This window comes from Lactuca virosa, chromosome 4 (assembly GCF_052849685.1).
Source record: "Lactuca virosa cultivar CGN04683 chromosome 4, Lactuca_virosa_CGN04683_v6, whole genome shotgun sequence".
Taxonomy (NCBI): Eukaryota; Viridiplantae; Streptophyta; class Magnoliopsida; order Asterales; family Asteraceae; genus Lactuca; species Lactuca virosa.
This window is the reverse complement of record NC_136429.1, coordinates 282,560,322-282,573,875: the sequence shown is the minus strand read 5'-3', so window position 1 is coordinate 282,573,875 and position 13,554 is coordinate 282,560,322. Positions and strand designations below refer to the sequence as shown.

General features: G+C 36.9%; 1 protein-coding gene across 1 annotated transcript; it reads left to right on the top strand.

The window, feature by feature from the left end:
* The first annotated feature begins 8,938 nt into the window (after nt 1-8,938).
* Nucleotides 8,939-12,524, top strand: LOC145108335 (uncharacterized). Its single transcript, XM_079045350.1, has one exon. It carries the CDS (start codon nt 9,070-9,072, stop codon nt 12,469-12,471), a length of 3,402 nt encoding a protein of 1,133 aa, XP_078901476.1. The 5' UTR covers nt 8,939-9,069; the 3' UTR covers nt 12,472-12,524.
* Nucleotides 12,525-13,554: the final 1,030 nt, after the last annotated feature.

The following is a 13,554-nucleotide window of genomic DNA, read 5'->3' as shown; positions in this document are numbered from 1 at the left end:
ATATGAAGACATTTTTATTTCAGCATTATTTTTATGCATAAAGATAAAATGGTAACAAGAGAAGCTCTATTTCTTCGTACAACACTTTATCAAGACAACATCATCTATCTATCAATATTTTACTCATACATAACTTAATAAAGAAAAAAGAAGAGATGCATATGTGTACTTGATTATATATTTAAGGTGTTTTTTTTAGGGATAATGACTCAAAAGAGTAACTTATTTTTTGATTTGTACATATTTAGTCACTGAGTTTTTTTTTGTCCATATTTTCTCATTGAACTATTCAAAAAACATCCTTATGACCTGCTATCGAGGTTTAGCCGGTTTCCGGCATGTTTGACAGCTCCGGCGAGGCTCCGGTTATCTTCTCCGTTAAGTCTCCGACGTTCATGATTTTTCCAGCGAACTCAAGAACTCGGGTCTATTCTCTCCCGTTTCTTTCTTAGATCTGAACAAATTTCGAACATAAACACATATGGGTGTTCGATTTTCAAACTCAAGAACTCAAACTAAAAAATCAATTCTTCATCTTCTTATGTTCAAACTCAAGAACACACACAAAAGTTCTGATGTGTTTGTTCATCGCGTTCTTGAGATCTTTATCTAATTCATGAGTTGTTCATTGTGTGTGTGTTAGATCAAAACACGAAGAACACAAAGAACACAAGAGCTTTAGATTTGAGTGTGTGTGTTAGATCAGAACACGAACCAAATCGAAAAACGAACCCACCCATATCTTCAAGCTCAATTTTTGGGTTTGAAAACCCTAACTCGAGTTCATCTTTAAGCTCGTCAGACCTTCAAGAACTCGTCATACCTTCAAGCTCGATTTTGGAAAACCTCTACATGTGAGTGTGTTCATCTTCAAGGAACCCAAAACACACAAAATCGATTTCTTCTTTGTTCTTGGAGATCATTTGATTTCAGATCTGATGTTCGAGCATGAACACATACACACACACACACTTACTTTTGGAGCTCGTTTGGTTTTTGGGAAAAAGATGAACATGATGAAGACGAATCCTCCTGAAATCGACGAACACAACTGAGGGTTTTCAAGGGCAACTTCGAGCATCATATTTGGGTTAAAGACGATGAACATTAGATATGGGTTGGAGGTTGAAGACGATGAAGAGGTTGAAGATGATGAACATCAGATCTGGAACAACACTCTGATTTCAAAACCAATAGACCAACTTCGCGTGTGTTCTTAAACTGAAACCCAAAAATCCCAAAGCTCGATTCTAGTATGAACTCCATTTCATACCGCCGGAAAAATCAGGAAAGTCGGAGTCTTGCCGGAGAAGATGACCGGAGCATCGCTGGAGTTGTCAAACACGCCGGAAAACCGGCTAAACCTACGATTGAAGGTCATAAAGATGTTTTTTGAACGGTTCAACAAGTTCAATGGGAAAATATGGACCAACAAAAAAAAAACTCAGTGATTAAATATATACAAATCGAAAAATAAATTACTCTTTTAAGTCATTATCTTTTTTTTTTTTTGCACTAGAATTAGTTGTGTTGTTATACGTAAATTTTCAAATTCTTTATTGCTATTATATATTATGAAATTCAACATATATTTTTTTATGTTTTCATGGATTTTACTTTAACAAGTTTATGTATTCGAATCCTTTTCTTATTGAATTATGCAACTGAAAAAACAAAATAAAACCGATCCGGTTCAACAAAAAGAGGGAACTAAATTGGTTGTATAAGTCTTGAAGCTGCTTGTTTTATGAGTTTGGTTGTATTTGTAACGTTTTTTACTTTTACTTGTACTATAAAAATACGTCAAAGATATTTACATATAAGATTTAGTTCTGTTTTGCCTATTTCAACAAAGAAAATACATGTCCTCCATAAAGTTGACGGCTACTCTTTCTTTGAAAATCGAAAACGAGATAGGTATTGATACTTTTGTTGCAATCTAAACTTTTTTTAATGAATTTCAACTTTTATCCCAACTTAACATATTTTACATAAAAATGTTATCATTTATGAAGCTTTGTCTACCTTTAAGCACATGTGCTTTTTTTATCTCCAATTAAGTCGAACAATCTATAAATTAGGACCTATGCAAGGTATTGGATTATATGATTTCATCATTGTTTTAAGATTATTGATGTCAAGGTGTACAATCAATGATTTTTTTATACTTTAGGTTTATCCAACACGATTTTTTTAAATGGGTTAATACTGTTATTTTTTAGATAAATTATTTTCAATAATTTTAAGTTATACCGAACCGATTTATTATATAAAAAAGACAAAATTTCAAGATTAGTCTTTATGGTTTCGGAAAAGTAGCATAGAAGATAACGTTGGAAAGTGTTGCATGGATAGTCCTTGTGATTTCAAAATCAAGTATAGTTGGTCCTTCAATTGTTAAAACTAACTTTTATCAAGTTAATTTTTCTAAAATTACTAATTTACCGTTATACCAAATCTTAAATATTAAAAATAGCACAATGATCATTTATGTGATCTAATTCTATTTTCATTTTGTATTTTTTTTGCAACTACATTAGATAACTCAAACTATACGTCACACTTTGATCTCTTAATTAACTAAAACTTACAAACTTACTTAAGACATCGTGATTAAATAAATTAAGTCTCAACATACGATACAATTTGGGTTTCCATTAGTTTTCCTAACAATTCCTCATGTATCTAGTTATTTCAATATACAAATATACGAGATGTGTTTAATAGATTAGTACTTTTCTTTTTTCATTTCGCGTCAAAGACCATAAATTGCTTCATAACATCTATCATCTACTAGGTTAAGTTTCTTTTTTTTCCTTTTCTTCCATTACAAAGTCGGAATCAGGCATACACAACAAAATTCTCAGAGCCGAACTCTGTTCATACATATATTTATCCAAAAATAAAAGAAATCTATTTCCACATATATTTCTCTATCATTCTTTTCTTGCTTCAACCCAAAAACTTTCCAAAAACATATATTTGTTGTTTGTGTATTTTAACGCAAAATCATTTTTTCCGCATTCACTTTATCAAAAATCTTATTCTTTACTCTCCTCATGTTCGCCAAAAACCTTCAAAGATGAAGTGACTAACCTTGGTAGACAAATCAATGTCAGATTTTTTTGATGACATCGTCAAAACAAAATCAAAGGGTGAAGTTCATACAAAGTTCATACCATATTGAAGAAATCTGATCTCAATCGACTTTTCCCCGTTAGAACCCTAGAAATTGAGTTCAAGACAAGATGTCACTTCAAACCTTCACGTTCACCGGTCACTTCATGTATGCCATGTTGGGTTTATTAGCATCAAATACACATCAAAAAGGTACCGGAATAATCTAATGATTTACCTAAGTGTACATGCACCATAGATCTAGGTTTTAATAGTTTTAGCAACGAACTTTAAAAACAAACTGAAAGAAGGATAGAACACTAACATCTTGATCCTTAGATCTTGTGATCAACAACCTTACAATGGATGAAAATCCTAAAGTAGAACTCCGCTAATGTAATCAGACCCATGACTCCAAAAGCATAACAAGGAAACACCATGTTAAAGGGACAAGTTGGAATTTCAATATCCCAAGAGAGGGGATATAAATTTCGATCCCTATAGAAATATATGTTGGATTAGATGTCTAAGCCCATAACTAAAATTGGTATATATACTTGAATTGATAGTAGCACAATCATTTTGGGTTGCCCTCAAACCTAGCAATTGGACAGGATGACTTTTGGATAAAGAGGTTAATTTCTTATTTGATTAATAAAAGATTTTTATTAATATATTATGAAAATAATATATTAACAAAAGGTTTGGGAAAACCTGGTGAGACATATAGGGTTTTCAATCCCACAATGCTTTAATGATAATAAATCATATATATATATATATATATATATATATATATATATATATATCAATCATTCAAAACCAACTGTTATCAAACAATATAGATATATCGTATGACAAAACAATCTACCCTTATCATACATCTCGTCGATTCTCACATATTGATCAGATAACAATGATATCTTGAGATTTAACATGATGGATCATTGTAGGCAACATGTAGACTCTACTGCTTTGGGGATTCCTCAACAATATAAGTCAACAACGAGGGAGATAGAGTACCCGAATGAATATACAGTTCATTTTCATTGGATACGTATAGTTCATCAACACTTACAAACTATAAGTCTGCTAGCGTTCCACAAGACGATTTGTCTGTGGTTGTCATCTTACTCTAGCAGATGACTAGACATACCCACTAGTAGTATGATACAGACACACCATTTTCTGGCTGTCTAAAAAGAGGGGGAATACTAGTATAGTACTCTGGTATGTAACTTGTACATCGACATGCAACAATGTCAGAGAACAGAGCTCTACTCTCTGTTCCAATCTCACATACACCCTTAGTATGATGCTACCCAATATCCAACTTAATTGAACTAAGCATCCTTGACAAACCTTACTTTGTAACTAGACCAACATAATACTTGTAATTCACTTTCAATACAGTCTTTCTATTCATGCAACACTATCACAATATAAGGTATGACTACACATTTATTCAACATACTTAGAACAAAACATCCTTTATATGTATTAGTTTAAAAGTAGACAAACAAATATATCGTCAACACATTAAGTTTGAACCGTTACTCTCGAAAGAATCATGGTCAAAACTGGAGGGGGGCTTATAAGGGTATATGACCTGATATTATGCATATACCCTCACCAAGTTAGAATTCTCCCCCAATGACATAACCACGTGTAACGCCCGTGAATTCGAGATAGACATTTAAGATATAATAAATAATCTTATATAAAGTTGAAGTAATCGCGATGATGATTTCAGGAATATAAGGAACACTTGAATCAAACTTCGTATGAAAAGTTATACTTCATTGAAGTTTCGCGTCCAACCCTATACGACAAAGTACGTCACAATATATGAATCCGAGATAGGTTGCTTATTAGCCTAAGTAATATAAATGAAAGTCATAGTATTCGTTAAAGTGAGAGCGTGCATATAGAGAACATCCAAATCTTACTTCATATGAGGGAGTTGTGATTTTTCAAAGTTTCAGCACAACAATGTGGACACAAAAATCGAATTCAAATCGATAAAGTGTTCGTCGTTACAATTTAAAAGAGAGTTAAAGATATCGTGAATAGAATTCCGTCGATGTAAAGATAATCGAGAACGGATGTCGTATGAAAGAGTTGTAATTTTTATACGGACTTTAAGAGTTTATGCCTGTTAAAAATATAACTTTAAAAATAAAGTGAGAATTAGCCAACGAAGTGTTGAAGACTTTTGGGCCGCGCATATTTTTGGACCAACTCGACGAGTTGGTGAGGGAAAACTCGACGAGTTGATGGCTGATTAAGAAACCCTAATTTTTAGGGTGTTGCACCCTATTTAAAGGCCTTATACCCTTTAGGTGGCCTCCTTATCCGTCTCCTCTGTCCAGAAAACCCTAGTTCGTGCATCATCTCCCATATTTGTGTGTGAGTGAGCTTGAAGAGTGATTTCTTGGTGCTCTTTTAAAGGAGCTTGAAGTTTGAAGTGGCTTGATTGAAATGAAGGCTTTAGATCCAGAATCTACTCTTTTGTTGCAGCCATTTTGAGGTATAAAGTCGACACCTTGCTCATCTATTGCTTCGATCTCTTTCTTTGAAGTTTATTGTCATATTTGGCTCATTTTTGGGATTGTTCATGGGTTGAGTATTTCATGAAGTTATCACTTCAGATCTGGACGTCTTATGGCCTCATTGGACTTAAAGTTGCAAGCTTTATCGAGTTTTAGGCCTATTTCATGCTTTAGGTCCCTTATTAAGCCTTTCTTGAGTTTTGGAGCCTCCTTGTGCCATGCATGGACGTAAAGTTAGCAACTTTACGTGGGTTTTCAACCCTTGAGTATCATATCTACATTTTTTTAAGCATTAGATTCAATAAGAAGGGGTTGAATGTGTTAAGACTGGGAAAACTCGACGAGTTGTCCTGACAACTCGGCGAGTTGGCTCGGGTTTTCCGGCTTCCTTGGATACTGTAGGAACTCGACGAGTTGGATTGGGTTTTCCCGCTTCTCTGGATAATGTAGTAACTCGACGAGTTGGTATGTGCACTCGACGAGTTGGGTCAACATTGACTGTTGACCTTGACTATTGACTTTGACTTTGACCATGGTTGACCAAGTTTGACTTTGAGGGCATTTTGGGTATTTCGGGGTTTTGATAGAAATGGTCACATGGTGGTTGTAGGCATGTGAGTCCGAAGCTGAGTCTTGGAGTTAGATTTTACCGGTTTAGCACTACTTGTGAGGTCAGTATTCCTCACTGTACTTGTTGGGTTGAAGGCACCAAGGCCGACCCTTCGGATTGTTATCATGATTATTGTATATTGAGTACTGTAGTAATCGGTTAAATCTGAATCTTGGTAGATAGGATGATATTATGCTTATTGATCTGTATGATCTGTGCTTGCCTGTTGATTGATTGTGTGTTTTTGAGTTATGTATATATCGACATGTGTGTGTGTGGTCGGGTTGAGGCGGTCCTGCTTTGTGCTGAAGGCCTGACCCAAGGCGGCCCGGATAGACTGAAGGCCCTGCGAGGCGGTCCAGTAAGGCCGAAGGCCCAGCGAGCGGTCTGGATAGGCTGTAGGCCCTGTGAGGCGGTCCAGTCATGCCGAAGGCTCGGGAGCGGTCCAGATAGGCTGAAGGCCCCGCGAGGCGGTCCAGTCAGGCTGAAGGCTCATTTATGCATGATGTTGTCTATTATGTTTATGTGGTGGTATTTTGGGGAAGACTCACTAAGCTATGTGCTTACAGTTTTTTATTATGTTTCAGGTACCTCAGATGATCGCGGGAAGACGAAGGCTTGATCGTGCACCTAATCATATTTTGTGTTATGATTTCTAGGAAAACTCTGATGGGAAACTTATTTTGAAAACAATATGTAATAAATGATGGTTTTTAGATTTATTTAAAAGTTTTAAAATTTTCAAAATTTTAAGGGTGTTACAAGTTTGTATCAGAGCCTTGGTTTGAGTGAATTGGAGGAACACTCGTGTAAATTCAATCTCAAACTAAGGAAAAGATTTTCAAAATGATTTTCAAAATACTAAAGGAGGATGTGATGTGTACGTCAGCCGAAGCCAATAAGTAGACCCCAAAATACCATGTTATTATTTGATATTGTGATATGTTAGAACAACATGCTAGTAATAGACTAGGGGTCTTCAGGAATTGCATGATAGAATTGTCTGATTATATGATGCCTGATAGCTTAGGGCATGTTTTTAATGAAATTGGCATCATTATTGTAGTTGTTTAGTGTATGCATCATGGTTATATATAACTAAGATCTTATTGCATGAGAATGTTTGGTTTGGCTTTATTTCCTGTTCTTGTTTGATAAAGAGCTTAGTGTAGGATCAGATATTCGAATGTCTATAGGGTCCAGTGCTATGTATGGCTAGCATACACGAGTGCTGCAAGGTTGGTGGAAGTTTCATGGATGAGTCGTAAGGGGTCAGTCGGCCAGTTGTGAGATGTTTAACATTTTCGCTAGGGAGTGAGGACTGAGTGTTCGTCTATGTTTAGCATACACGGTAATTTTTTTTATTTACTTTTTTTGGATACAAAAAGTGACGAAAATAATATTTAAAAAAAATCAAAAATTTTCAATTATTTTGCTTTTTAAAAAAATGTTTTTTTATCTACAAAATGAGTGGGTAGGATTGCGTCTCCCTGTCTCACAAAATATAATGGTCTCACATGAACCTAACCTTTTATATATATATATATATATATATATATATATATATATATATATATATATATATATATATATATATATATATATATATAATTTTTTTATTCACATATTTGTTTTCTCACCATTAGGGGTCCCTTTTAAGTGACCTAATCCCTACCACTAGAAAAATCTCAACCTCATAGTGTTTTATTCCCTTAAGTCAGTTTAGACTTTAGAGAGATTGTTATTGTTAATCTTTATAATTCTCACTCGGGTTATGTATAATTGGTGGCTGTTGTACTCTTTTACTACGATAATGGATTGTGTTGTTGACTCGTATTTGGTTTTTGTGTCGTTCCATGGTGGGGTGTCCGCAATAATATAAAAGCGTTGGTTATTCATTTAGTATCACTTTCTTTTCTCAACAAGTGGCATTAAAACCAGCACCTCACCAATCACCATGGACCCCAAGTTAAATTGAAATGGCAAGATCAGTTTTGTATTTGGAAATCCATATGCAAGTGTTACTCACGCATCATGAATTGAAAAGAGCCCAAAGGGAATTAGGGAAATACAAACAAGTTGGCAGCCATTTCAACTTTCAACCCCTCATAATATTACCTAAAAATAGCAATGTATTTCCATGGGAAGTTTTCAACTCATAATATAATTGCTGGAAATCACAGCTCTAATTTGCTCAAAACATAAAATATTAAAATTACCCTTGATGGGTGTGCACATCAACTCGCGTCGTCATAGTCACTAACAAGAAGTGTCATATACGTGATAAACATATAGAAGGTTTTTTGCCATAACTTTTTACTTTTTTTTTTTTTTTTACTTGGATTATCTATATTCTATAATATTGGGGGAAAGAAGTAAATCGTATTTATTTTGAGACGTAGCATGAATGAAGATTGTACGTAGTGCAATAAATGATGTACTGTGACATGGAAAATAATGGTCATAATGAGTAGTCAGGCTATACGAGTGATCTATCCTATCTATTTTTGATGCTTATTCCCATTCCCATTTTTTTATATACATTTCATATTTCAGATTAACAATTAAAATATATCATACAAATAAAAAATAGAAAAAAGGTACCCCTTCTTCCATTTATATATCAATTCGTACATTATCAAAGAGAGCGACGCCCAAAAACACACAAACACCCAAAACACAGTCTCCCTGTAAATCTGTTTATATATGACGATTTTTTCGTTTTTCTCCATTGTTTCTTCTTGCCATGCCTGCTAACTTACGCTCTCCACCATCCCTACCACATTCCCCATGCCAACGGCTATTTTTCTCATTCTTGCACTGGTCACCACCGTGCTCTTCTGCGCCACTATCTCCACCACCGCCATAACGGCGGAGATACAAGCTCTGATATCCTTCAAAGAAAATGTACGCGATCCCCTCGGCGCGTTGGACGCGTGGAATACGTCTACGCCGGCTGCCCCGTGTGACTGGCGTGGGGTTTCCTGTAGCGACGGCAGAGTTCGTGAAATTCTCTTGCCTCGGCTTGGTTTATCTGGCCGGCTGTCTAGCCGGATATCTGAGCTGAGCCAGTTGCGTAAGCTGAGTCTTCATACGAATAACTTCAATGGCTCCATTCCGTCGGCTCTGTCGCAATGCTCCCTTTTACGAGTTGTTTATTTACAGTATAACTACTTCACCGGCGTTTTGCCTCCGGCATTCGGAAACCTAACCAACTTATTGGTACTTAATGTCGCTCATAACCTTCTCTCCGGCGAAATTTCCGGCAACCTACCTCCTAAAGTTCGATACCTTGATGTTTCTTCCAATGCATTGTCAGGAAACATCCCGGGGAATCTCTCCGTTGCTTCTGAGATCCAGCTCATTAACTTATCGTTCAATGCGTTATCCGGCCAGGTTCCACCGATCATCGGCAACTTTCAGAACCTCCAGTACTTATTCCTCGATTCGAATCAGTTATACGGTACGCTACCGTCGGCGATAGCTAACTGTTCGTCGCTGATTCACTTGAGCGCCGATGATAACCAACTTCAGGGGCTAATTCCAGCGAGCATCGGCGATCTTCCCAATCTTCAAGTTCTATCTCTGTTCGGAAACACGTTATCAGGTTCAATTCCCGCTTCTCTATTATTGAACACTGATAATTCAATAAGAATCATGAAGCTAGGGTTTAATGCGCTCACGGGTTTAGTCAAACCCCCAAATTCGACAGCATTCTCAAAATCTATACAAGTGCTAGACCTTCACGGGAATCACATTAATGAAACGTTTCCAATTTGGTTAACAAATTTACACACACTTACAAGTTTGGATCTATCTGGAAATTCTTTCGTTGGGAAATTGCCGCCTGAAATCGGAAATCTATTAAATTTGGAGGAACTCAAGGTGGCTGATAATTTGATTACTGGTGAAGTTCCAAATGAGATTCGAAAATGCAGCTCGTTAAATGTGCTTGATCTTGAAGGGAATAGATTTTCAGGTCTAATTCCTGATATTTTTGGGGAATTGCAGAGGTTAAAGGTCCTCTCACTTGGAAGAAATCTTTTCATTGGGGGGATACCTTCGAGTATTGCTGGTCTCTCGGAGCTGGAAACGTTAAATCTGAGCAACAATAAGTTAACCGGAGATTTGGAACAAGAATTAACACAGCTTCGCAACTTAACTTCTTTGAATTTAAGCAACAACAACTTTTCTGGAACATTCCCGATCATCATTGCGGATTTCCCGGGAATAATTGAGTTAAACATGAGTGGTTGCAGGTTTTCCGGCGAGTTTCCGGCAGCCATATCAAAGCTGCGAAGTCTGAGTCTCCTTGATTTAAGTAAGCAGAGTTTCTCCGGTCAATTACCGGTTGATTTTTTTGGGTTGCCAAATCTGAAAGTCGTTGCTTTGGAAGAAAATAAATTTTCCGGCGACGTTCCTGAAGGTTTCAGCAGTTTGTCAAGTTTGGAGCATCTAAATCTCTCATCCAATTCCTTTTCCGGCCATATCCCACCGGAGTATGGCTTCCTTTCATCTCTCACTTTTCTTTCTCTTTCCAACAATAGAATTACTAATTCCATTCCACCGGCGTTAGGGAATTCTTCTATTCTTCAAGTTCTAGACCTTGGTCGGAATCTTTTAACAGGTACAATTCCGGCGACTCTCTCCCAACTTTCTCATCTGAAAAAGCTTGATCTTAGTCACAACAGATTAACCGGTGAAATCCCGGAAAACATTTCAGAAATTTCTTCCCTCAATTCTTTGTTACTAAATTCAAATCATTTTTCCGGCCACATACCGGAATCACTCTCAAACCTCTCCAACTTAACAGAATTAGATCTCTCTTCCAACAATCTCACCGGAAAAATTCCAGCATCTCTTTCCATGATTCCAAACCTGAAACATTTGAATCTTTCAAGAAACGATCTTCAAGGTGAGATACCGAAGCCATTAAGTTCTCAATTTACAGATCCATCAGTGTTCGAATTCAACAATCGTTTATGCGGGAAGCCATTAGCAAAAAACTGCAAGAAAAAAATTTCTTCAAAAAAGAAGAAACTGATTCTCCTCATTTGTTTGGCGGCTGGTGGCGGTTTGTTTTTGTTACTTTCTTGTTGCGGATATGTCATTCTCCTCCTCCGGTGGCGGAGAAAGCTGTCAAAAATGGGAAAATCCGGTGAACCGAAGAAACCGAGCCCTGCCCGGGGAAGCTCGGGCAGAGATCATAGCAGTGGAGGAGAAAACGGGGCTCCAAAATTAATCTTCTTCAAGAATAGAATCACGTATTCCGATGCCCTCGAGGCAACAAGACAATTCGATGAAGAAAACGTGTTAAGCCGTGGAACATTCGGGCTTCTTTTCAAAGCCTCGTTTCCCGACGGAACCGTTCTTTCCATCCGTCGCCTTCCGGACACTTCCGCACCGGAATCCACATTCCGGAGAGAAGCGGAATCACTCGGGAAAGTCAGACACCGGAATCTGACTGTCCTCCGTGGGTATTTCGCAAGCCGATCCGATAACGTACGGTTACTCGTGTACGACTACATGCCAAACGGAAACCTAGCCACTTTACTCCAAGAGGCATCGCATCAAGATGGGCATGTTTTGAATTGGCCAATGAGACATTTAATCGCGTTAGGAATCGCTCGAGGGTTAGCTTTTGTGCATTCCATTCCAATGGTTCACGGAGACATCAAACCGCAAAATATTCTCTTTGACGCGGATTTCGAAGCACATATTTCCGATTTTGGGCTTAATAAGTTAACCGTGGCTACACAAGTCGAACCTTCAACATCCACGACCGCGAGTCCGATTGGGACACTGGGTTATGTGGCCCCTGAGGCCACATTAACCGGTGAAACGACGAAAGAGTCTGATGTCTATAGTTACGGGGTTGTTCTGTTAGAGATTCTAACAGGTAAAAACCCCGTAATGTTTAATCACGATGAGGACATCGTGAAGTGGGTGAAGAGACAACTACAACGGGGACAAGTTTCGGAACTTTTGGAACCGGGACTTATTGAGCTTGACCCGGAGTCGTCTGAGTGGGAGGAGTTTTTGTTAGGTCTAAAGGTCGGCTTACTGTGTACAACAAATGAGCCGGCCGAGAGACCTGGAATGTCGGATGTGGTGTTTATGCTGGAAGGATGTCGGGTCGGACCAGATATGCCATCGTCTACCGACCCGACTTCCCTTCCTTCACCTATTTAAATAATTATGTTATCGAAATGAATTTCACTTTTTATTACATGATTTGTATTTAATTTAATGTGTTGGTTTATGATGGGGACTTCGTTGGTGTTCTTTTGCTGATTTGGAGGGGTCAAAGGAATAAAGAAAAAAGTTAAAGAATTGCCGCCAAATGATATATATATAATTATAGATGGGATTGATTTTTTAATTAAAAAAATGGGGATATGATAATGAAAGTAGCCGTTAATGTGCATGAGGCGGAAGGTATGAGGGGGGTTTTATTGTTTTGGGAACTGGTGAAAAAGGGCGCTTGGTTTCGTGAATTTGTCGGGGTTCGTGGGTCCACGTGGCACTCATCCACGACGGATTTCAGGGAGCGAATATGGTTGGTTAACTGCAGGGTGGATCCCACCACGTATAAATATTCAGTAGTTCATTGCAATTGCAATAAGTATCATTATTGTTATTTTTTTTTTTTTGGTGAAGTCAATTATTTATTTCTGTAATTTTTATTTTTAGAAATGCTACTTTTGGTTCTTTTCATTTTATTACCCGTGACCGTCAATGAGGGTTTCTGCCATGCCTGACTACCGGCTACCCCCTCCATTTGGCATTTCCTCGCCTTTTACCTTTACAATACATTGTGAGAGGAATCTTTTCATAATGTATGAGGGAAAACTACAAATTTTAGCCACTTTTTGATATATTAAAAATTATATTCAGTTTCTTAATATTCAAGTTTTATAAAATTTTATGCTAACCTATCAATCAATAATTAAATTTTTACACTAGTCCATTTGGTCATGTAGATTAGTGATTCAAATACATGAGACATAGCCTCATGTTCACATCAGGAGATTAGTTGGTATTCGAAAGTTGGTCCGGACATTTTTTTTTATATAAAATTCTCATCTTGAACCAATATTACTTGGTATAATATGTTAAAGTGGTCAACAATATAAAATTTTGACACAACTTTGATTATAAATATTCCACTAAAACTATTAAATTTTAACAAAACTTATCTTGACCACTTTAATCTGTTGTATCAAGTTAAAATGGTCGAGATAAAAAAAAATTGTCAAAGTTTGGTGACTTTAA

Excerpts from the sequence above, each read along its gene's own strand:
- LOC145108335 (XM_079045350.1), top strand. The coding sequence starts at position 9,070 with ATGCCAACGGCTATTTTTCTCATTCTTGCACTGGTCACCACCGTGCTC.